The 24,753-nt window shown below is 47.2% G+C and overlaps 2 protein-coding genes across 2 annotated transcripts in view; both read left to right on the top strand.

Annotated features, from left to right (window-relative positions):
• Positions 1-16,968, top strand: part of LOC128723213 (uncharacterized) — a 38,181-nt gene extending 21,213 nt beyond the window's left edge. The window contains exons 3-5 of the mRNA XM_053816931.1: positions 5,364-5,587; positions 7,969-8,117; positions 8,239-16,968. Of these exons, the coding sequence (XP_053672906.1) occupies positions 5,364-5,587; positions 7,969-8,117; positions 8,239-8,858 (993 nt within the window). The 3' untranslated portion in view covers positions 8,859-16,968. The remainder of the gene's footprint in view (positions 1-5,363; positions 5,588-7,968; positions 8,118-8,238) is intronic.
• A 4,165-nt stretch (positions 16,969-21,133) lies between these two features.
• LOC128722550 (beta-galactoside alpha-2,6-sialyltransferase 2) lies at positions 21,134-23,312 on the top strand. Its single transcript, XM_053816220.1, has 5 exons — positions 21,134-21,316; positions 21,619-21,736; positions 21,799-22,534; positions 22,609-22,781; positions 22,846-23,312. Exons 2-5 carry the CDS (start codon positions 21,640-21,642, stop codon positions 23,085-23,087), a joined length of 1,248 nt encoding a protein of 415 aa, XP_053672195.1. The 5' UTR covers positions 21,134-21,316; positions 21,619-21,639; the 3' UTR covers positions 23,088-23,312.
• The last annotated feature ends 1,441 nt before the right edge of the window (positions 23,313-24,753 follow it).

The raw sequence follows: 24,753 nt of genomic DNA, 5'->3' as shown, positions 1-24,753 counted from the left end.
TATGGGTGCCCGAATGCTCGCGACGGGTCCGACCTGGTCGCCCACTCGCGTCCTACTTGATCTCTTGGCTATAGGCTTTCGATGTGTTCCACTCGAAGGGACGAGCAAATAATGATGATGGTCCACTTCACTCCCGGTGTCCCTTTTGGTGTGCCCTTATCCACCGTTTTGCGCTATTCGGATTGGCTGGTGGGTGTTTTTCGTTGTTGTTTTTGTTCTTATCCTTCCCTGTGTTGGGAGGCAAATCTTTAGATGTCCTTTGAGCGCAGGTGTACTCCTGCTTGGAGTGAGAAGGCCGCAAGTGTGTGTGTATGTGTGAGAGAGAGAAAGAGAGCGATTTGATCGAGGTTAGCAAATACCGACGCAAGCGACAATCCATTCATTGTTTGCTGTTTGCCGTCGGTCTTGAGGGCGGATCGTCAGCTGAAGCGAAGAAAAAAAGTATACATGCACATTTTACGTCAGTCATTGCGAGCTAAAGGGGGGCATCTCTAGGGCGGCGGACAATACACAACGGTAGGTTGTGCTTTGAAAAATGAATTTCAATCGAAATCGATCCGGACACCTCTTGAGGCAGAAGGTGTAAAAATATCTCCCACACACTCATATTATGCCAACGGACGAAAGACAAATCCTTGCACATCCCGTGCTACGTAAAAGAGCGTATCAATCGGACAGTTTTTGAACTATTTGTCAATTAATTAAACGACACGCTAGGCGTTGTGCTTTAAGCCTCGATAGTGTCGCTTGTCGCTCATATGCCGACCATCAGGACGAAAGGACTAAGCGACACCTGGCTACATTCAAACCGGGGGTGGCAGGCAGGATCCTTTGCGAAACCCGCACAAGTGGCTTTACGTGCACTCGACCACACGTAACACAGTGCAGCACGAGTGCTGTTGAACGCAATGTGACGAGTCGAGCCGTGGATGGAAGGACTCGTGTGGTTTCTGGGAATGCCCGCTGTCACGGAAGGACCCTGTGGGTGGAGTATCTGTGGGTGTCCTACCGGTACACGGACATCGTTTCTTTGGAAGTCCATTCTCGAGTAGAAATGCCCAATTTTTGTGCCTCAAGCTCCAACCGTATTGCTCTTGTGGCGACAGATAGATAGAGAAAGAGAGCGAGAGCCTGCGAGTGCCGAAACGATGAGTCACCACCGATGGATCCAGGACCCTAGAACGGTGTTCGTTCTTTTCCGAGGATAGAACGTAGCGTCTTCCTTGCGCTAGGGTGGTGGTGGTTTATTCTGCTCTAGAGAGAAGTAACAGGCAGTGGTACGAAAACGGAAATCCAAGCCACTCACTCACACGTTTGTCCTTCTTTTTTTTTTGGTTAGCAGCGGATTCCGATGAGCTTTGTGAGTGCCTTCAAGCTCCTGGCTTCTGTTACGCCTGTGTTGGTGCTGACTGTGTGGAAATATGCGCAATGGCCACACGCTCGTTCGTTCCGCCCGAGCTTTTCATTTCGCACCGTGTGCATTTGTGTGCGTCTGGTGCTCACATCTTCGCTACACTGTGTCCAGGCGCTTTTCATTCTTTGCTTCTTCTTTTTTCCACACTCATAAACCACCCATCCATCCTTGCACCCAGCGGTAACCTCTACGATTGCCTTTGCTTCACGACCCATCAGCCCGGACGGCTATTGGCCCTTCTATCCTTCATTGATGATTTGAGAAATATGTCGTCAGATTACCGTCGGGCAAATTAATCGCCTGCCGCACGGGATTAATTAAGCGCCCCCTTTTTCATCCGTTGCGTTATCCTGCGCGCCGCCGTCCGCGAGGATGGGTTCTGCGGGTGTGGGTGGGTCAGCACGCGAAATCAATGACAGTGATAATCTGCAGCAGCAACGGACGCAGTAGCGGCAGCAATCGCACCCGAAGTAGGAGAAATATTAATTGGATTTTAATTACGTTAGCTGGCGAGCCTAAAAGGGAAAGCTTCCAGTACCGCACTGAGGTGGCCAAATCGTTGAAGACATTCAACGCGAAAGGAGGATTTTTGCAAACCTCAAAAGACGTTGATTTCGTCCCGTGATCGATGTCACGTTACTTCCAGTTTTCCTTTCACCATTTCAGAACGGCACGATATTAGAATCATTAACGATAGTTGGGCACAGGGAGTACCGGGATCTCTGCTACTCAAGTTTTGGCTTTGATCGGTTGAAAAAAAAATCTTAAAGGGAGCAAATACAACAAGGACATTCGGGATGCCATCTTCGGACATTTTTTTACCGGGTCAGCAGGCATTAATGGATGAAGTTTCTCCCGAACCGAACCGGACGTTTGCACCAGCATCACTTGGCAGAAGAAGGCACGGGTGAACTCCAAGTCCGTGTCCGTGTTGAGTGTGCTTGGCATGTGTTTTTCACTTCGTCCTTTGCCCGTAAACCGTGCGCTCCTTCCATCCCAATGCCAACGCCTCCAGGCGCGTGGGACGTTGGTGTGCGGAAACCCGTGCGCTCTCGCAGCTCGCGGGCTCCCTGTTAACGCTCTCGGGCATTGGGTGGTATCGTCATGCTCATGCAACCAACACACACACACACACACACACACGCGAGGCCCATCAGGTTCGTCCTTGATGGGACACCGAACCGGAGCAGCGAGCGAGATTTTTCCTCCCAGCTTCGCTCCCGAACTTTGCGCGTTTCGTGCTGCTTCGGGGCAGCGTGTCATTCGCTTGTGTGCGTGTGTGTGTGTGTGTGTGTGTGTGTTGGTGTGATGGAATGCGACAGTACTTCGTCCACCCCCGCAGGGAGGACGCTTGAGGAGACTGGCCTGGTGGGCGATTTGTAAAGCCATTGGGACCGTGGAAGGACTCGCGGAGATGCAGAGTATTTGTGAGGTTAATTTTGCGTCCTGAGAGCATCGCTTTTCAACGGCAAAAGAGATCGAGAGAGATGGAGAAAGAGAGAGAGAGAGAAGCCAAGCTGGTTCGTTTGTGTAATCGCCTCCCCCTCCCCTTCACTCACTCCTGCGGAGATGGACGAGAAAAGCCGTGGGACGATGGAAGCATGGGTTCCTGCTGGGGTTCTGCTGGGTATTGGTTGGTTCGAATTTGTTCACAACAGGCATTGCGAGTTGTGCCACTGACAATCGGCTTCCTTGGCGACGTCTCCTCACCCTCACCGGGCAGCAATTTCGGGGGTTCGCTTATCGCACTCCCGAAAGGATCCCGTGCATCGGACGGTTTCGAACTCGGTGCATTTGCGATGAGCAACGGAGCGAACCGAAGTGCTCCAGCATCGCGGGATGGAAGCGAAAGCGTAGCTACAATCCCAGGGTTGGATCTCGGTAAAGGGCGGTGTTACATAACAACCCGAAGCCCGTACGCCAGGGCCGATATGCCCGCGTACGGTTGTTGGAACCCGGCCAGGATCTGCCGGGAAGCGCCTGGGAGCAACGCAAAAGCTCACCCGCATACGGCAGATTGATCCGAGCGGTGGCGAGATAAGATACAGCATGTGCTATTTACGTATTACTGCTGCACGCGGGCTTCCGTGAAGAACGGAGGATGGTTGGAAGCTCAACTTACATCCAGCACTCCCCCATTTGTATTCAACTCTGTTGCAGCTGAGCTCGAGATTGGTTGCTCACTTGGGTGCGCTCGTTGGTAGCGCTTTCGAATGAACTTGCGCTTCATTTCTGGGATTCGAAGCCCTGCGAGGGATCAATGCTGCTCGGTTTGTTGCAGGCCAGTGCTTGTGCTGGAGGGTGTAGTTTTCGCTGCCTATTAAACCATCATTAAATCAGGCCGATAATCACCCGAAATTGAAATTGATCTCAATTTAAGCGGTGTGATTGAAAAGCAGGTTATCGAGAATGGGATTGAAACTTTTTTTTGAACAATTACACGCACAAATAGTTTATTGCTGAAAGGTCATTCTCTCTCTCTCTCTTTCTCTTTCGTTCCATTTCTCTTTAAATGGCCGAAAAATGAGATTTACATCGCTTATTGAATTTGTGATATGTATGCATAGGATACAAATCCTAATTGGAGCAATTAAACCCATATGGCGATGAATGTATTTGATTTGAAAGGGGCTTAAGGTTCGCGACAAAAAAAACGATTGCAGCTAACTCAATCGTGCAGACGTGTAGCTCTTTATCAAAAGCCTTCTAACACTCGGCAACAAACCAAGTGCATAGTAGTTCCATTCCGAGCGCCAGTTATGCATCCTCTGGGTCGCTGTTTAAGTTGAAACCATCGCAAACCGATAGAAACTAACACGACCTCGTGACACACTGCTCAATCCACTCGGGCACTGAGACATGATTTCCAGCAAGTTTTTATCACTTTCCACGCCACCCCATAGAGCTCCAAGCACGGCTTTAGCCTAGCGCAATTAAAGCACGTGAAGTCGTTGGCACAGGGAATAAATAATAATAATAAAAAAGTGGAAATCCCTTCGCAACTTCATTATGCGTATTACAAGACGAGTTGATTGCGTGCTGGCCAGCACTGAACCGGGCGGGAAAGCACTTCCTCACCCTAAACTCATCCCTCCCGTACCGGGGAGCGAGTTGAAAACTTTCCCTACTTGCGTTTCTTTTGCGTTGACTTTTCGGCTTTTCGTTCCGCTGCACGGAGAAAGGCGCGTCCATCCGGAGCAAACGGGATCTCCTGGTGCGTGGTGTGTGCAAGGGTTGTTTTGAGTTTCACCGCGAGGCTGGAGCTCTTCTCAACCCTCCTACAGCCAGGGCTAGCTTTATGAGGTTTTTCCCCTGCCTTTTTTCTTTTTTATTCGAGCGGCCAGTATTCCGTGAAGTAGCTTTTCCGACAACTTTAATGACCGAAACTTATGTCTCGAGGTCCGACCGGCGCTCGGTGCGGCTTTCTTTAAGTGCTTCGGTCCGGATGTTTCTGCAAATGGCGTTCGGCTCGTATCCTAATAAAGGCTGCTGATGGCAGCTGCGGTGGTGGAAAAGATGGAGCCCCACGCGAACTCCCTTTTGGTGGGTTTCACCTCCAGGCTGTTGTTCTCCAAAGAGCTTAAGGCGTTCAGTTGAAGAGATGCGTCCTGTTGGAGCGTTCAAGACAGAGAAAGAAAAAAGACAGGATTGGGCCTGCCCATTCCATGCGCTCCTTGGGGATGATGCGATAAGGACGCGAGATTTGCAGGAATGATGTCCCAGCACGATTGACGCCATTCTCGAATGGGCTCGAGGTCGGTAAGCAAGCCACACCTAGGTGGTTCTCTACGTCCCCAGTGTGCTAAACACCTGCAGCTAATTGAATTACGTACTCTATAAAACAAATCCATCTTGCTCCGGGCGCTTGGGCACGAATTCGCATCGATGCGTTGTCTCACTACCAATTCTCACTCTCTCTTTCTCTTTCGCATATCTTTCCATCCCACAGGAGGCATATCGAAGGTGGGGCTGCAGTGTTTTTATACCGTACTTCGCGTCGAGGGACGACATCAAAAGTGTTAACAATAAAACCGGTAATCGAGACAGTGACCGTGCGACCCAGGGGAAATCGAACGCCATCTTTGGGGACGCCGCGAACAAGCAGACTGAACCGAACATGAACGATGCGAACAAACAGCAACTAGTAAAAAATATATCAATCACTGTAAAAAGGTAAGTAAACCCGTTTGCACCTGGCCGTTGGTGCGTTTGCCAGGATTCGCAGCTCTACTTTTCCGAGCTAGTGTGGCTGCAGAAGGTGAAGAAAATTCGACGAAAAACCTAACAAGCGTCCAAGCCAACCGTAACGCATTATACGACGGTCTCGTAAATTATAAAGACCGCCCAGTAAGTGGGCTCCCGTGCGGTTCCGGAGTCATTCCAGGATGCTTGGTGTTCGTCACTTGCCCTGGACCTCGTCCGGAGACGCCGGGTGCGATGGCCATGGTCCATTAAATAATCGACAAATGGCACGGATGATGGTTACCTCAAATTATCATCAACATTCTCGCCCATGAGGCCACTTTTCGCACCGACCAGAACCACCCGCGCTCACCCTAATTGCCTGTCCGTCCCGGGCAAGGGACTGCCTCAGAGTTTCGGAATCGCGGAGTCACATCGCATACTGCACACGTATGAGCCCGGGAGTCCCCTGGCCGGAAAAAGCCACTTCGGGTAATCGTTAGAAGTTCATTCGTTAGGCATGACTTGTCAGAGCCCAGTTCAGCAGGAACCGAGCGAAAAGTGAGCGCCACACAAAACCTGTAGGCGGAACGTCGTGAATAAATAATTCTGTACCATTTCATTTGGGAATTTTCACCTTCCTCCCTTCCGAGCAGCCGCAAGCCCACGAAAAGGTGGGCATCAAAGTTTTTGAAGTGTTTCGGCTTCCTTCAGTGCTGATTTTTTACCGATGCTCATCTCCATTCACTCGTTTCTTTCGCTTGGTTGGGATGTGCAGGAACGAACCTTTTGCCAGCTCGGTGAGCGCGAACCGGCGCCGGAGCGGGTTGCGGCAAATCTTCATCGCACTTCATCCGAAACCAGTCAATCAAAGTAAACCGAGCCTAGACCACCGGCAAGAGTGTGCTGGGAAATGGAAAAAGGAAGCCACATCAACCGAGCTCGTGGCCGGCTTGCATAAGCATTTTTCGTCCGCCTTTACCGACCCGATTCGGGGGGAGCGAGCAAATCTGATGGATCGTTGGGCCGAGAGACAGGCTAATTGATTAGCTAAATGGATGCACATCAGGGCAAATGGAGCCAGACCGGGGCGGTGAATAATAGAACGAGACAAATTTATAATCGTTCCTGTCCCGGGCTGGGCCGCAATCTTCAAGCGAGACAAATTATCACGCTTCGATGGGAGCCGACAAGACTTCCGAACAGAAACCCTTCCGGCAGTTGCGATGCCGGAGTTTCCTCCATCTGTTTGCTCGCACGTTTTGCGTTCGATGGTGGCTCAGGAAAATGCACGGCACGTGGTAGGCCCGTGCCTGATTTGGGAGAGCTTTTTCGTTCGCTTGACGTTCGTACAAACGACCGGGCGCCTCCATCCCGGGGCTCGATGACAAAGCCGTAACGAATTTACGTACCGTATAAATTATTCACCGGCAGCTGTACACCGACGAATGGTCACCAGGTCCTCGTCTTGAGCTGGCCATCAACGGGAGGCCACTGGCAAGTGCCACACGGGGCACAAACGGACAAGTTTTGCAATAAAAAGCACGTAAAGAGGGCTATCACGGCAGAAGAGGTAACATGGGATAAAAGTAGTTCCCGTCTCCATCGCTGGCTCTCGACCGAATTGGCAATTGGCTGCATGGTGAGCTGGGTTCTGTTTTGCGATATAAATTCTTCTTCCGCTCGGCCACCAACACAAACGTTGGCCACCTCTTGTGGAAGCCTGTGTGGAGCTCCTTATGTCCTCGTTTCGATGCCACCGGTCACACGTGCACGTGTTTTTCGCTCGATCGTGTCTTCTCGAACGGCATGTGAGCGGATGGATGAACAAACACGTCCCACTTTCGTGCAGCGCCCCTCCCTGAGGTCGATAAAACTTTGAGCAAGTTGTTATTGCTCAGCGTTCGAGCGCACAGGCTCTAACTGGCTTGTTGACGTTACGCTGCAAGGACATTGATTCATTTTCAATTAACACTTGGAAGGATAAAAAATATTCAATTCTTCAACCAAATTTTGTCATACTTTTCGGTAGCTTGCGAGTTGATATTGCTTTCTGTTCAAATTTTCGAATAAAAAACAAAAAAGGACTACAAAAACTGCGCCAAAACAACAATGCTCTAATTATTGAAGGATCAATAAAGAATCATTGACGGATCAATCCAATAAAATTTATTCTAGATGGTTCTTCCAATAAAACCCGATCCGCATCTTTGATGTTTAAAGATTTATTTTACCGAATAATAGAAAACAATTCTTCATAGCCTGTATTTGAGCAATTTTTGGAATCAGTAATATTGCCCAATTAGGTTCAACATATCTTTCAAACGGTCCTGTATTTCAGTGCACGTATACATATTTTTTTCTCATTTTAGTTCACGCCGAAAAACGCAACGAGTACGAATACGACCATGTCTAAACGTATGCCAAACCGTAGAGCAAAAGTGCCCGTACATGCTGCCAGGCGATCGGGCACCAGCTTATCCAACGCAGTACGCCGGCGAACCGACGTTTCTTTGTCGAGGTAAGGAATGAACTTGACATCGTTAAATTTATTTTTGATTTTTTGCATCTCGTTGTTCTTTAATGTTTCATCACGTCTGTCATCTACAAGTAATTGTCCCCTTTTTTGTTTCCTCTTGTAGACTTGAACATCGAAGAAACGGGAGAACAGCTGCGTAAGTCCAACAACGGTCCAGCAAGGTGCTGCTACGACTACTGCGGCTCGAGTCCGATCGACGGGCTATGCACGCGATGTGATCCGCTGCACAACGAGACACAACACCCGGACAGTGCTGCGTTAGCGTTCAGCAGCGAGCCACCTGCGATATCGGCCAGCTGCCCAAGCATCACGAGCCCAACAAGTAGTTCCAGCCTGTCCGAGCAATGTCGAATGTCGCAGGCTGCCATCACCTACATCGCGACGACCAGCCCACCCAGCACCGCCAGTACTATCATCACTGGAACTGGCAGCAGCTCAACCATCAGGCCTACCAGTTCCACCACAAGCACCACTACCACCAGCAGCAGCAGAAGAAGGACCGCCGAGGACCTTGCATCTACTACGGCCATGGCGGTGCCGTCAGGTTGCTCATCCACGCGAGCCCTCTCGTCTTTGCTGAGGGCACTGTGTGCTCTTGGGTCAGTGTATCGGACGCACACGAGTGGAGCGCAGTCGTGGGTTGCCGCAGTGGCCATGCTGACTGTTGGGACCGAGCTCATCGCCTGGACGAAGCAGTTGGTGCATCTGCTCGTGGTGTTATAGCTCACGGTGTGGGCGGCTTCTAGCACAGCCCGCTCACCAACGGGGCGTACCAGCAACGCCTACAGCTGTCGAAACCGTCTCAGACACCAGTCAAGTAGCGAATCATACCGGTAGAACCCGACGTGCGACCAACGTACAGCGTGAAGCTTGCGGGCGCTCGAGCGATGGGTAAGAATTGAACATAACCGAAAAGCACGTTGAAACGATACCAGCTGACGGTAGCGTGCATCTAAGCTCGAAGCATCTTGAGAAGAAAGAGCAAATAGGAAGGCTGCAAGGCAACAGGGCCGTATTGCAGCAGTAGTGGAAATCGAGTAACGATTTAAACTAAAGAAAAAATCACACCCCACACACTCAAACATCACCGGAGCAGATGTGTTCCAGTGGCTTGGTAAAGCCAAAAACAAAACGTAAAACAAAACTTACGAAACACAATGAACAAAAAATGCAAAGAAGAAACGAAAAGCACATACACTCAACAAACCAACAGCGATAAGCAAACGAGAAAAGTAGAACAAAAGGAGAAAAAAATGTCCCCATTCAGAAAGCACCCGAAATCATTCACGAAAGTGTAGCGCAATAACGATGCAAACAATTTAATAAACTAACGAGTGTAGCAAAAGACGCCAACAAAACAAGCATCCAATAGCGAAAACTAAACGAATAAAACCACAAAGCGGCAAAGGGTGGCAGGGACGCTCGGAAGGCCATTGAAAAAGGCCGTAATATTTACTCCCCGACAGATATTCGTGACGAAACCGAGGCTTACCAAATAAGCAATTCACAAAACGGGGCAGGAAATCGAGCGAGCTATGAAAAGCTGAAGCACGAAACAAGGACGAACGGACTACGCCCGGGATGACCCCCGTAGGCGATCCGTTCCGGTTCGGAGGTAGTTTTGGAAGCGAGTTGGAAAAGAAAACATACGCGTATACAATAATGCTACACAGCGGAAACGAAAACCACAGTATTGAAGCGACAGAGCAGTAAAAACAAAACCAAACAAACAAACAAAACAAGAAAATCACAAACATGACAACTGATCGACAATTTAGGTGAAATATTAAATTTAACATATTGCATAAGGTTTAGAGAAGAAGAAATAAGAATGTTAAACATAGGCATAGGCACACATACATAATGAACCCACAATTTATTGGCCCACCAGGACTTGGTCGAGGAGTGCGTGGCATGGGTTTTGGTTACAGAATATCGACACTAGGAAGTAATAAAGAAAATCACCCTTTTCACTCACTTTCTCACACACACACACACCTTTACACACATCCATACACACGCGCGCACGTAAATCGTCGTGGAAATTAACAATAACACACACACCCACACTCGTACACAGAGGAAATAATGGAAATCCCGCGAATTGTAGGCGCCCGCTGGGCGTTTGGAAACGCTCGAAGTGCGCCACCTAACAGTCGTTCGGGCTAAGTAATTGTAATCACCTCCGGCGGGGGTTGAGGGTTTGGGTTTTGTTTTTTGTAATAAGAAACCAGAAGAATAGTGGCACTACACGAACGAAATGTTTTTGGGGAAACAGAGGTGTTAGTTTTGTTCGCTGTCTGACGCGAGAAGTTGTTGGGTTTTTTTTTTTGGTGCACCGTCTAGCGTTTTGCGTTGAGCTGTTTTTTCGCACACTGGCTGTTCCCGTTGGCCCGGTGAGCGGGAAGAGCTGGGTCGCGCGCGGGTGTTAGAAAGTAGCCAGAAAAATAAGAAAAAGTTCCGAATGGAAAGAAGGAACGCCTGTAGGGCAGGAAGCGATAGTGAACACGGGAAGCTCGCCAGAACACATGTAACAAACGCTACTACTACGTAAGACGACCTACCGCAGGAATATGAGATGTAATCTAGTTTTTATTCAATCTTCCACTAGCGGAACCTCACTCAATGCTACATAGCGCATCATACACACACCCCTCCAACACATATTCATAACAAAAAAAGAGGAGGAGGAAGATGAAAAACTACACATACCTTCATTACAATATATTATCTCTTTAACCTCTACTAGCAATGAGTCGTTGAAAAAAAACACAAAATGAAACTTAAAAACCGCGTTTTAGGGAGCCGCAGGAGCAGCATTGTCGTGCGTGCGAAAGAATAACACCAGCAACAGGTGGAGTGCAGGAGAAAAAAAAAGCATTGGTGGCCGATGCTGGCAGGGTAGTTAAAAACATTAACAAAAAAGCAAGCAAAACGCCACGACGAACAATGTATAAAGGAGAAAAAAAAAAGCACGATGGAAAACACATTACCAACCCACGCATACACCAACTCACCACGTCTGGTTGGTGATGACCTCTAGGAGATGAAATTGAGAGAGAAAAAGAGAAAAACACATACTATCGGTTGAACCTGTCGAAGGGCAATAAGTGCCCAAAACGTAGCGAATGAAACCCCGTGCCCCCGAGTTTGCGGCACCGAAGGCGAGTAAAGGGAAAAAAACAGAAACACACACACACACATAACCAACTGCGGTAAAATTGCCAAACTGTGCGTAGCGCGGGAAACTCTTTATAGATATACTAAGTCACCACTATTATAATTAGTCCGTCAATTTTTACAACAATTGTTGTTAGTTAATGAGTATAAAAGCAAACGACTGTCGGGTGTGTTTGCCGGCGGTGGAGAACTGAGCGTGTCGAGAGAAGCCGAAAGGGACACAGACAAAGGCAGGGGGAGCTAGAAAGCGTGAGAGAGACTGGGAAACAGGCGTGGCAGAGGGAGATACCAAAAGGAAATTCCAAGGCTCAGCAACAGACCAGTGATGGGCTGGGAAACTGTTTCCAAACTCAATAAAGAAAAACAACGACGTAAACCGGTAAACTAGTACGCACCAAATGCACTAGCGGGAATTAGAGAAGCAGTCTACAGAAAACACCACTGCAGGAGCTACCGGACAAGCTACACTCATTGCTGCATTGGAAGAACCGTGCGTAGAATTTAGACATTTTAAAATTGAACTATGCTTATAAGGACATCGCTTTGAGCTGATGAAATCAGAAATCCCTGTGCATGGTCATCCTTAATTCTGGACTGGCAGGAAGAAAGCATGCCCCATACGTTCTGCTAAAATTTCGTTCTCTCTCTCTCTCACTCTCTCTCACTCTCTACGCTATTTCCCTGCTCTGGGTCTCTTCCATCTCGCTCGCTTTCTCCTTCCATCTCCTGCTCTCTGTTTGTATAAAGCTTTTACCAGCTTTCCCAGCTCCATCCTCTGGAGGACGACGGATGTGCCTCGGGGTGCCACGAAGAGTGGAAGGAGACGTCTGAATAAGAAACACGGAACCCATAATAAGCCCAGCATCACACGTGCGGCAGAAAGGGCGAGCCAAGCACCAGGCGCAGAACGGAGGCGAAGCAAACGAAAACCCAAAACTGTTAATGTTCGAAGAGATACTTTTAACGTTTATCCGAAAGAAACGGTAGAGCAAGACAAAGGGTCAACAGTGCGGGGCATGAGCGCCACCGAAACGTGGCCGCAAAAATATGAAACAAAAAAAAGAAAGAATAAACAGGCAACAAATTCTCTGAAAAAAAATTATAATCAATAGTTGTTAATATAAATGTGAGATGTAGAGAATAATTAAAAGAGCAAGAAGAAAAACGAGTCTAAAAATAAAACACACAAAAAAAGAAACCAATACAAAACCCCAAAAAAAAGAAACAGCCAGCCAGCAGAACTAGAAACTGGAAGGCGAATGACCGAGCCGCCGATCAGAACCAGGTCCCAAAAAAGGACATTTGGCTGGGGTTGTTGCGAGGGATCTAGGGCGACCGGGAACCGTGGGACCGGGTGAGTTATCAGAAACTGACGAAAAAAAAGGAAACAAACGTTTAACATGCCAGAAAACAATAAAAATTACTGCTGAAACATTAAGGGAACGAATATTAGCTAACAAGGTGGCCGCGAAGGCGCAAAATAGTAGAAACAGAAATTGTGGTAGCAACATACCGCGGCAGCGAGACCGGGCAGGAGAAATTAAATCGTTCGTAAGCAAACAAAAGTGAATTAAACTACGAATTAATTACAAGCGTCTTCAGGAATGAATAAATCGTTGAATTTAAACATGTCGCGTGTGGAGGGTGTTCGCAGGGTGTAGGTTTCGCGAAAGGTAAATAGAGGAAGCACCAAGAAGAGCAAGCAGCAGAGAAGAGTACGAAAAAGAACACAAAACTTCTTTCTCAAAACCCCACCCACTCGGCGGCACACTCATACATTGGCCACACTGCGACAAAAGAAAACCCGTAAAAAGCATACCGTAAGACAAGAGTATTATAATGGTAGCAAAAACGTGTACGTGTTGACAAATCGAAGCCAATAAATACTCCGTGGCGTTGAAGTGTCGGCGCCGCTGCAGCAGCAGAAGATAACAAAATTACTATAATACCGGAAAAATAGTCGGAGTACGCTATCATTGATGGTGACGTTTAGGTAGCGTTAGTAGCATAGCGCGCGTGTGTGTGTGCCAGGTTGAACGGGGCGAAATGTGCGTCTAGTGCGCGAAAATTGCGACCTTAGCAAGAAAATCCCACCCGAATCGTTAGTAATCTCAAACTCACACGCAGCACGACACACCGCACACACATACAGACGAAATCGTACGCTGGACACACAATCAAGCCCACAAACACACAAGCGAATCCTTTACCCTTTGCCAAAATGCGTGCCCCTACGTCAGGATATTTCACAATTGATATTTGTCGAACTGGTATTGGAAATGACAGAAAAAGAACGCATGTGAAAAAAAGGGAGCTGAGTGAGGGAGTGAGTGAGTGTGAGAGAGAGAGAGAAAAATGTTTAAGGATAAATATAATAAGCGCATTTTTCATTTCGTAAGCCCACTTAACTTTTTATCGTGGATTACTTAGGCGAGGAGCAAACACTGCAATAGCGATTGGGCAAGCCCTTTCCTTTAGCTCAGGACGAAATAGGCCGTTGCTGGTCGATTCTGTACAAATTTGAGCTTGTCAAATAGTGCAGTTAGACGTAATTGCAACAACTTGGTGCAACATTGATCATTCCATCCGTAAAATTCCTCTGATTCTGTCGCTCTTTCTCTCTCACATTTTCCGTTTCCTTACACGCGAACCAGCAAATGTTTGTACAGTAGACGATGTAGCAATTGTTTCCGCAACATGTATAACCACAGCCAAGCGTTCTGTTATGGATAAATAAATCGAAACACCCAAACTCAAGCAACAAACAAACAAATGCACACTCCAGCGGGTTTACCCATTTTCCGAGAACTCTCACAGCGTTATGGAGGGTGGGTTTTCCGGAAGCATGGAGTTCGGAAGGAAAACCCCGAGTACACACAGACACGTAGTAGCGTTTGCACCACGCTGCCAATAGTTTGCAAACCGATCGCACCAGATCTGAAAGTTTATGCGTTTTTTGGGTGGCATTTTCGTTGACCTATCGATTGATGGGAAAGCGTTTGTTTTTTGGCACAGTTTTGATTTGTTTGTTGGCCTTATTCGGGAGATAGAGTCCAAGAGAGACAAAAAAAGTGAAGGAAAAACAGAGAATCAAAGGCACTGTTACGTTTACAGACGGAACTCGAACTCAAATCTCATACCCATCCCATACGGAGATGCCCACCCTTTTTTGATGGTTGCTCGTGTGAAATGTAAAGTGGTTCCACAGCAATGGCTTCAACTGCCTTTTCTCAACCCCGGTGGTAGCACACCCACTATCACTCTTCCTACAGACATTACGATGCAACAAAAGCAACAACAAAAACAAAAAGTAATAAGCAAAAAAAAAAAACAAACATCAACAACAAACCAAACAACAGGTAACGAAACATCAAATAGTGTAGTAGTCAATCGATTCAGCGTAAGGACGATCGGTATTCGGACGGTCGGTGCATAATTAGATAATTACATCGTACACGCAACCTGGACGCGGCTCAACCCGTTCGAACGGTCGGAAGCAACAAAGTGTGTTTGAAAATTCGGACGGGTAGTGCTGGAAAACATACACTCACATTTACACACCCTTAAGGCAACAAATTACGAGAGTATCATTTAGCGTAAGCGTCTTTCGCTTTCGCGAGAGGACTCGTGTGCAAATGAATGGAAATATTACATGCGTACGGTGAGATAGGTAAATACACAAAGTCACATACAACCACACACACACACACTCCAGCGCAAGAAATCGTACCGTAGTGGCAAACAATACAGTTACTGAAATTTAAAGGCAAAACCGAAATGGTTAAGTAAAACTTAGATACAAACCGGAAAACCAAGCTGGTAACGAACAAGTAAACAATTGTTAAGGAAAGTTATCTATTTCTACTTCAAAGCAAACAAACAAACCAACCAAAAAAAAGTGTAGAAACCATTGAACGGATAGCGGTGGGGTGAAAATGGAATGGAAGAAATGTGCGGCAGAAGAGCAGACTAGAAACAAATCGTCGAATAAGAAACGAAAAACCACAAAACATACTATAGAAATAATGAAGAAAAAACACAACAACACACATACAAACACACACACATAAACACAACCGAGGCTCGTTAATCGTGTATGGTAACACCAGCAACAAACAAGAAAAAGGTTAAACAACAAAAAATATGAAGAAAAAAAAACATTAGCAGACAGTCAGCAGCATTGGTAGCGAGTAAGCAAAGAGAGCAACGTCGCCTCAGGCATAAGCCTTAAGGAGGCGATAACGAGGTGTAAAGAGAGAAATTAATAACATTTAAAAAGACGTTCAGCAAGGCACATATGCGTGAAGATGCGTAAGCGACAAAGAAGAGAGATCGAAAGAGCACGCGCGAGCAGTAAATTAAAACAAAAAAAAAACAGAGAAAACAAAACAAAGCAAAAAATACCAACCGTTGAATAGTCCGTTGAATTGTAAGTGTTAGAGACTGCTTGCGAAGATGTTCTGATTACTTGATCGTTTATGGGTTCATGTCGCACGTGTCCGGGCGCCGGTGTTCAGGGCTGGCGAACGCCACCCAGCTTGCCATCCTTTTTCGTTGGCGGTAGGGGTTTGGTGGGCTAACCTGCGGAGCTGGCCCGCCATGTTTGTGAACAAGAGCGCGCGCGAGAAGAAGAAGTTGCGATACGATATTGATGTTCTTGTTTCACTGTGTTAGCTTTTTTGGGTACATAGGTTCCACCATTCTTCCGTTGATAGTCTGCCAACCGGTACGTGTCCCTCAGGATCGTGCAAGGGAGGCATTGATAGTGATCCAGGAAACGAACGAAATGAATAATAATTAACGTTAGCAAGCAAAGGGGAGCTCGCACTGGGCCATCCTTTGCCCCCCACAGCCTCGTTGGCCGCCTCGTGGGGACAGGGATTCGAGTTAACGATGAGCGGATTGGGAGTTGAAATATAGGCCGAGGAAAACAAGAACCATGCGGCCGCACTTACCTGGCCGCGTACACCACAGGACACGCCAACATACACACACACGCATACACACACACACCAACTGTTGTACACGTACGGCAGCACATTGTTATACACCGGGTCTGGTGGACGCGGTTGCGACGAGTGCACGCTCTAGGAAAACATCAAATGTTATGGCCTTACGAAGGCACGCGCACTTGTAGTAAATAAAATGGACGATTAAAGGACAGCAATCGTACACCACCGCCATTAATCGCCTAGTTCACGTTCCGACCCGTCGTTATCCTCCCATCGTTTTCGTTTACCATTGCACGATCGTTAACGCGCGGTTGCGATCGTCGAGCTTTTGGTTCTAAAGCTCCTTCCAAAGCTCGCTCCCCTCAAATGTGCACTGATTATCTAAGATCCTGAAAACGTCCACACACGTGGTCTGCCGATCGGTCTCGCTCTGATCAACCAGCATACTCCCAAACGACCGGCCAGGAGTTGCCAAACTACTACGGCACCGCGATTTTTTGTATATAATTTGGCGCTTTGCAAACTCACCCCCTCCAACACGCTGTTCACGAGTTAGTGGCAAACGGTTTATTGAATAAAAAAGTAATAAATAGAACAAATCATAACAATGTTGAAAAAAAAAAACAAGAAAAGAGAGAAAGAATCGAAGATGAAAGTGAAGAATAACAATGCTGAAACAACAAAAAACAACACAAACACACGTACACAAAACGAGTTAAGTGAATAATATAAAATCTAGAGTAAATATAACAAAAAGAAACACTCACACCACGAGCAGAGGGCGAGGACGATTTGGGGGAGGGAAAAAGAAACAAAACAAACGATAACGATAACACGCAATTGCCAACCTGGTAGCGTTGATGGGCCGCAACTGCAGCCACCACCGCACCAGCAGTAGCAGCCGCAAATCAGTGAGTTTAACTACGATTAACTAATTGGAGGCAGGCGGGTCGGAAGAGGGTGCAGAGGCTACACAAAGCCGTTGAGAGCCTACGCGTTAGGAAAATGAGGAGAAAAGTCGCAAAAGCATACGCAAAACAAAAGAAGAAAACGAAGGGAAAACTATAACGGACGGAATGGCATGAGCGAAGCGCGTAAGCGATTGGAATATAGGTAAACAAAAGCATGCAAAAAAGCGAGAGAGAGAAGAAAAGAAACATGAAAGTCTATTTGATTTGTTTATGATTTCTAGCGAAAACAAAAAAAAATAACAAAAAACAAAACAAACAAAAAAGAAAAGAAAGGAATAAAGTATTAATATCCGAAAATGAACAGTGTCTGTTTTGTATTCTTTTTCCGGCTTCTTCTTCTGTCACGTCCAGTCACACCGAAACCCTAGCCCTAGAGAATGTGCCATGCTGTGTACCTGTTTGCACCCAGTACACGCGCGTGTAGCTGTGTTTATGCGTGAAAAGATGCATGTGTCCTTACGTTTGTGTGTGTGTGTTTGAAAGTGATCCTTGTTCTTGCGACACGCGCGTGTACATCCGATGTTTGCATGAAAGCTGCTCCCGCTAAATGTCGAACCCCTGTGTGCTATTCTCTGTTTTGCTCGTTTATCCTTTACCGTCTGTCTTATCACTCTCTACTTTCTTCTGTATCTGAATCGATCTATGCACCCTTTTGTTTGTATTTTTCTGAGTGACATGATGCTTTAACTTACAGTATTTTCTGGACGCGTATGCCTGCTTGTCCGCTAGTCTGTCCGTTTAATGTACAGAGTTGTTAAACTTTCACGTTTATCACGTCCCTGTGCATACTTGATCCGATTATGAAGCTTCTGAATGTTCTTTCTACGTTTGCTTTGCATTTTGTGTTTCTTTGTTTTTATCACTCTTCGATAGCCCGAGCCACTAACACACTTTAACGCATTACGATTGGCACGAAGTCACGAAGGATGATAGGCTAGAGCAGGGAGCGAGAGGGCATGATTGAAGGACTCAGCGAGAAGAATATGAATCGCACGAAAACGAAGCAGAATGTACACGCGAGCGAACGGGTTAGAATGAAAAGAAAAACTGCCATAAATTCGTCTGCAGCTACCCTGTACCGAAGGGGTAGCCGCAAGTGAAAATGTTCATGTAAATGAGCATGCAAAATGTGTCCCCAGATACCTGCACCGATGGCACAATATGAGCAGCTGGTCTGCCAGTTGTGAGCAGCGGATATGCGCATTTACCGTCTCCCCAAACCAAGCCTAGACTAGCGCAAACAGATGCGGGTGTTTCATCGTGCAATGTCCATGACCGTGAACGGTACTACTTTGTAAAGCTGTTCGCAAAGCCACCAAAAGCACCCGAAAAGAGGTAGATTGTTTATTAGCGGATGATTTTCATGCTTCGCTTGCGCTGGCGGCCAACGGTTAGCTTTCAATCCGACACAGGTCGCCAACCCGTTTGCAAACGCTACAGTCCAACAACCGGCCGACAGCGAAAGCCACTGGCCGTTGTTTCAAACCGTTACCGAAAGAACAAAAACCGCCTAACGCGTTTTGCCTCCACACCAAACACAGAACCTGAACTCCGTGTAAGAAAATGACGCAGAATAAATACCAAATGTTAAAGATATCGCAAAGAAAAAAAAAGAGAACTATATTAGGCCTTAAAATGCAATACATAATATTTTAAAAGTAGTTGTGATAAAAAAAAAACAAACATATATAAAATGAAAACCAAACCGAAACATCTAAGAAACAAAGCAAACCTCCCCCCTCCCACACACACACACACACACACACATTCACTCTCACTCAATGGGTAAGGAGTATGCATAAGGCTTGCAGGACATTGTGCACCCAGGCACAGAATGTTACGCCTGGAGAATGTCGGTTTGCATACGCAACAAAATGAAAGCAAGAAAAACGGAACAGTCCAAAAATGGCACTTTGTTCGCCTTTCGCGCCTCTCGCGGCGGAATTGAAAAAAAAACGCTCCCTTGGAACCGGAACGGCTCCACCACTCGCTAGTCATGTAACGCAACCAAACTCTCACAAGCTTATCGAACTCTGATCGAACGAATATCAAATGATGCTGCAGGGCAAAACAATAACGTACGAGGTAAAGAGGGGCTAGAGATACGAGAGGTGCAAGGAGCAAAACGAAACCCCCAGACCCGGCGGGATGGGTAACGTAACACTAGGAAATATATGGTATGTTGAATTGTATTTAATAGTTAACATGGATAGTTGCCTATAGTGTAATTGGAAGTAAAGAAAACCTAAGAACAACAACAAACAAGAAAACCAGAAAAAACCGAAGGAAACGGGCCAAGTGCCCCTAGCAGATGCCAAATGGGCACGGGCGAGTGTTTATTAGCGTACGTAAAAGGAAGCGGAGCGCTTCTGCGTTTGCTTTTTTGGTAACCGTCATATGTTATCCGTTACGAACCGATTTCGTTTAAGTGTTAGTGTATATGTTAGAGATCGTCCTTTGTCAGCGTAAGATATGGGGTAGAAGTGAAGAGATGAACCTAATAATAGCGTTAGCAGGGCTAGAACGTAACAGATATGAGAGTGGACGCCCAGTGGACGGGCGGGCGCACAGTTAATGATAACAATAAAGACTCTAAAAGGGCTAGTACGATGATGTTGGATGAACGTGAGGGTGTCCAGTTCGGGAGGCTCGCACCATGCGACCGAGCGACTTTGAGCCTGTCCTCACGCTACTTTTAATGCCAAGCATAAGAAACAAATATTAACAAACATGTGCGCAAAATGATGCGCAACCCTCAAACCCCGAAGTGCGGCCCAACTCAGTGTACTTGGAAGCTGTAAGCCGTACAATTTACTACGTCACCCAAGGGCCGAAGAGGGCCCTGAACGGACGTAGAGCAACGTTTTGAAACTTACTAACTCTATTCCAAGATACGCGCACAATATTTCCAAACGTATTTACTAGCGACGCTATCGTACTATTTCTTACACGACATCTCACGCAAAACAAAAGAAAATCTTCTCAATCTCTCTACGGCAGGATCAGCCGAGGATCAGCCAAGGATCGAGTCGCAGGAAGAAACACCTGCTAACAGAGTGTAGTACACGCCTGCTCTCCGATCACTACCAACACGAGCCAAGCACACTTACGCGCACACAAACACACTCACCCTTGTGCACACGTCTTCAATAGTGAAATGGAGGAACAGAGAGAAAGAGAGAGAGAGAGAGAGAGAGAAAAGAAAGAAGAGGGAGAAGAAGAGAGAGAGACCATTGAGCAGCCTACTGGGGAAGGTACTTGTACAATTGTGACATAGTAAATCGTAACGAGTAGGTATAATCTAATTCACGATCTCTGTACGAAGAAAGCTAACTAGAATTTGAAGAATTACCTATGTAGAAAGACGTAGAATAAAGATATATTAATTACGACATGAGAATAAATATAAAACCAATGTTTGCAGTGTCGTTCTTTCGCGGTTTGTGACAAGGTTTCTGGTCGTCGTGGAAACAAAAGGATACATCAGATTAATTTAACCGTCATGTGATCGGTGGGAAAGAAATCAACCTAATTTCAATGCAGCGAACTTCAAATGTTGCTACTGAGAAAGTTTATCATTTTTTCTTCATGCTTCAGTAAACCATATTGAATAAATCCAACTGATTATACTTTTAGTAGTATCGTTTTGGGCTGCTGTACTTCTAGCAAGCACACCGGAAAGCTAGGTGAGGTAGGTACAAGGTTGTTGCTCTTGAAAAGTACCGAGAATTCGGGCGATTCCTTCGCCGGGTGTAAAAAATGGCGCCTGCGTATTGCACGAGCCCACGAGAAGGGCGTACTTGGCGTTCGATTGTACGAATGCCTGTTCATTCGTTCGCTGTCCGCCCGGAAAAGTGCTAGACACCGTCGAATGACGGCACGCAGAGTAGTTTGTACTTGTTGACAGTGCATTTGGGAGGTGGCTGGTGCGAAAGTTTGCAAGATGTGTTGACGCGCGAGTTTGCAGTGTGTTTGCATGTTGCGGATGGGATAATCAGTAAGATGAATTGTGAACGGTAGAAAGAAAGGAGCCAGCTTCAGCACTGCCCATCGAGTGCTCTTACACACGCGATATTTGGTAAGGAGCGGGGCCAACATTTTGAACAGCAAATGGAATTAAGTTACCAGCATTGGTGTACTGGAAAACTGTATTTTTCTTTGTCAATGGATCTAAAAAACACGTACGAATATGAATCATCATGAGACTAGTCAACTCAAGTTGAAAATTGTGTTTTACTGCTCGAATTTTACTCGAGAATGTTCGAAACGCTCTGCGTATTGCATACTTTCAGGGACATTCAAGTCTACACGGTTTTCTCTGCTCATTTTCCCGTTTGTCCGTCACGAAATTCACGATCTTTACATTTCAACATTTCACAGAACACTCACGCCCACACGGATATGTTTCCATTATGCTCGTGTACATTGGTTCCTGCTCGGTCTGCTTCCGTGCAAAAATGCATCCATCTCGCCGTGTTGCTGCTTGCAATTTTAGCCGGTAAGATAAAACATCGCACACTGCCTGTAGCACTAATTTATCCTCCAAAATCTCTTCGCTAGTCCCATCGCATGCCGTTGAGAAACGAAGCGTGTTCTACGTGAAACATAACTCGACGGAAAAGAGCCACAAATCGGTCTCGTCCAGCGATGAGAAACCAACGCTCTGGCTGAAGGACCACGACGCGCCTCGAGTTCGGCCACACTTCAGCCTAACCAAGACGTCCAACTTCCTGTTCGATCTTAACCGATACCGCTGCAATGACAGTCCCTACAGCGTGGATTGCATCAACCGAACGACGTTGTTTCGGGCGAAGATCATCGGTGAGCTGCGTCGGCGACTAAAGGAACCATTCCCGGATGGAGACCACTACCAGGTACGATACGGTCGTCCACTCGAGCCTATCGTTAGCCCCATCTGCCGAATGCTGCGAGCAAACGTGCGCGTCCTTTCGTGGAAAGAGCCACCTTTCACGTGGAACGAGATTGGCAGCTATCTGCCGACTACGCCACTCTTCGGCGATGTCACGAACGGAAGCTGTGTCATCGTGGCCAGTGCTGGCTCCCTGAAACGGTCTCAGCTAGGGCCGTTTATCGATGGACACGACATCGTGATGCGGTTCAACCACGCTCCTACCGAGGGTTTCGAAGCTGATGTTGGCTCTAAGACGACGATTCGAGTAGTCAACTCACAGGTGGTCACGAAGCCTGACTTCCGGCTGCTGACAGCAACGCTGTTCCGGAACATCACGATCGCTGCCTGGGACCCGGGCAAGTTTGAGCAAACTCTCGCAGAATGGTACAGTATGATGTGGATAGCAATGCGACATCGTGGCCAAGGTGAGCTTATATCGGAGGTTTCCTTCATTTCAGGCTCGCAAGTCCGGACTTCAACCTGTTCGAAAACTTCAAGAAGTTCCGCACGAATCATCCGCAGGCCAACTTCCACATCATAGACCCACGTAGCATTTGGCGGGCGTGGACAGCTCTACAGGACCTAACGCAGAGCCCAATCCGCAAGAACCCACCAACGTCCGGATTCATAGGTGAAAATCAACCGCCTACTCCGCAAGGAGCTCTCTCACATGTGTTTGATGGCTCCCATTCTAGGTCTGGGCCTGCTGATGCCGGTTTGTCGGTACATCGACATCGTGGAGTATATTCCAAGCACTCGCATGAACGGACTGTGCCACTATTACGACGACGAGCTCAACCTCGGCTGCACGTTCGGTGCGTGGCATCCACTGGCGGCCGAAAAGCTGCTCGTCTTTCAGCTCAACTCCGCCGACGACTACAGCGTCTTTCAGCAGGGAACCGTGCGCATCCGCACCGATCAGCTCGAACGGTGTTAGGCGCGGCCACCACTTCCGGCACCTGTCCGACGCGAAATGTCACCCGGCGGTCTGGCGGCAATTAGTGGCGGTTTGCGAATTAATTACGCGCTTCAAATCGACAGCTGAGGTCGCACGGGGCGCGTGCCATATCGGAGACCCTCGCCCTAAGCTCCATTAGACATTCCACCCGCGAGGAGGGCCCAGCGAGATTAGAAATAAAGAAACCAAGTCGGGGTGAAAAACGGCACCACAAATCAGACTCGCCTCCGTGTTCGGGACGTGCGTTGTGCTTTGGTGGCATTTTGCGGCGCGTTGCAACGAGGGCAGCAATTAAATGAATCCACCGGAATGCGTGCACCGGTTGCGAAGGGATGCGCTTAGGGACACTTCCCGGCTGAGCGGGGGCGGAACCTTGCGAGTTATTTATTGTCTCACAGGTGACCTCCTCCACCTGCACAGGGGCAACGACATACCCTTATCATGGGCCAAAGATTCCCACGTCGGCGAATCCGTACGCAAGAAGATTTACAGCGTGCCATATATATTAAGTTGGCATGCTTGGTTTTATTTTTGCTTGTGCCACAGTGCGTTTATTTGGCTTTGGTTTTAGCAACCGGAAACCATGTGAAGCTGCTCTGGCTGAGCCGTAAATCGGTACTTTTATCGCTCGATCCGATCGCGGTGCAGAGCGACGTGCGGCCAGGCTCAAGGTGCCCACAGCACCCGAAAGATGCACCCGCGGTTTTTACGACGTGAACTTGGCGCGTTTTACGAGTACTTTGTCTAGGCCACTGATGGTCGCGGTACCCTCAACATGCCCCATCACGAGTGGATGCTAATTGGTGCAGAAGCCGTGCATTTCATTCGATACTATGCAGTGCACGGAATCAGCGATTATGATCGTGAGGTTGCGATCGTTTGAAAATGCATTTTCACCTAAGACGTACAAGAGCACATCTTTATAGAAGAATTCAAAGAGTGACTAATCATTCGCATAAGAATATTTTGAACATTGAAGATGGATTTATATACATTACATCTAGAGAATTATTTTAAAGGCGTTTGATCGAATAGTCTCGGAAAAACCCAGTAACAGTTTTCGGAAAGGTTACTAATCTTTAATCTCTGTTTGTAACACAACAATGTAGCGGAACTATCGTGACGGCGGTTTGATTCGGCTCCATTCTTTTAATTAAGGAACGTGTCATGCATCAAAAACAGTTTCAATTTTGGATCACTAACAACGATATGAATCACTGCTTCGTGACCATCATCACTCTCATCGAACGCTCGTGAGCAGTATTTCATTGCACGCGGAAGCGTTCTAAGGATGCTTTTTGCCACAAACAAACACGCATCGGCTTTTCAATGCAAAGCCATTCCGTCTGCCATTCAAATGGCATAAGAATCTGCACCAGCTCACAGAAAAGCGAACGCTCTTTCTTGTGTGGAGCGAAAAGAAAGCTCTTGAAATGCGCACAATGCGTTTCCGCACCGGAGCCATCGAGGCCGTTGTGAATAATGGGAAAAGAATGAAGCTCGCTTCCGGAGCGTCTCGGAAAGGATCTACCACGAGCGATCACCGGCACGGTCAGCTATCTGCCGAAGAGTAGGGAATACTTTACGTGCCTTTGTTTGTGCCTTTCGCGATTGTCTCAATGTTTTACAATTCGTTCAATGCTTA

The sequence above is a fragment of the Anopheles nili genome, chromosome 3 (assembly GCF_943737925.1).
Source record: "Anopheles nili chromosome 3, idAnoNiliSN_F5_01, whole genome shotgun sequence".
Lineage (NCBI taxonomy): Eukaryota > Metazoa > Arthropoda > Insecta > Diptera > Culicidae > Anopheles > Anopheles nili.
Note: the sequence above shows the minus strand (reverse complement) of the source record. Positions and strands in the feature narration are given on the sequence as shown.

Excerpts from the sequence above, each read along its gene's own strand:
- LOC128722550 (XM_053816220.1), top strand. The coding sequence starts at position 21,640 with ATGTTTCCATTATGCTCGTGTACATTGGTTCCTGCTCGGTCTGCTTCC. Across the intron at positions 21,737-21,798 it reads GCTGCTTGCAATTTTAGCCG|TCCCATCGCATGCCGTTGAG; the intron begins GTAAGATAAAAC and ends TCTCTTCGCTAG. Across the intron at positions 22,535-22,608 it reads GAGCAAACTCTCGCAGAATG|GCTCGCAAGTCCGGACTTCA; the intron begins GTACAGTATGAT and ends CCTTCATTTCAG.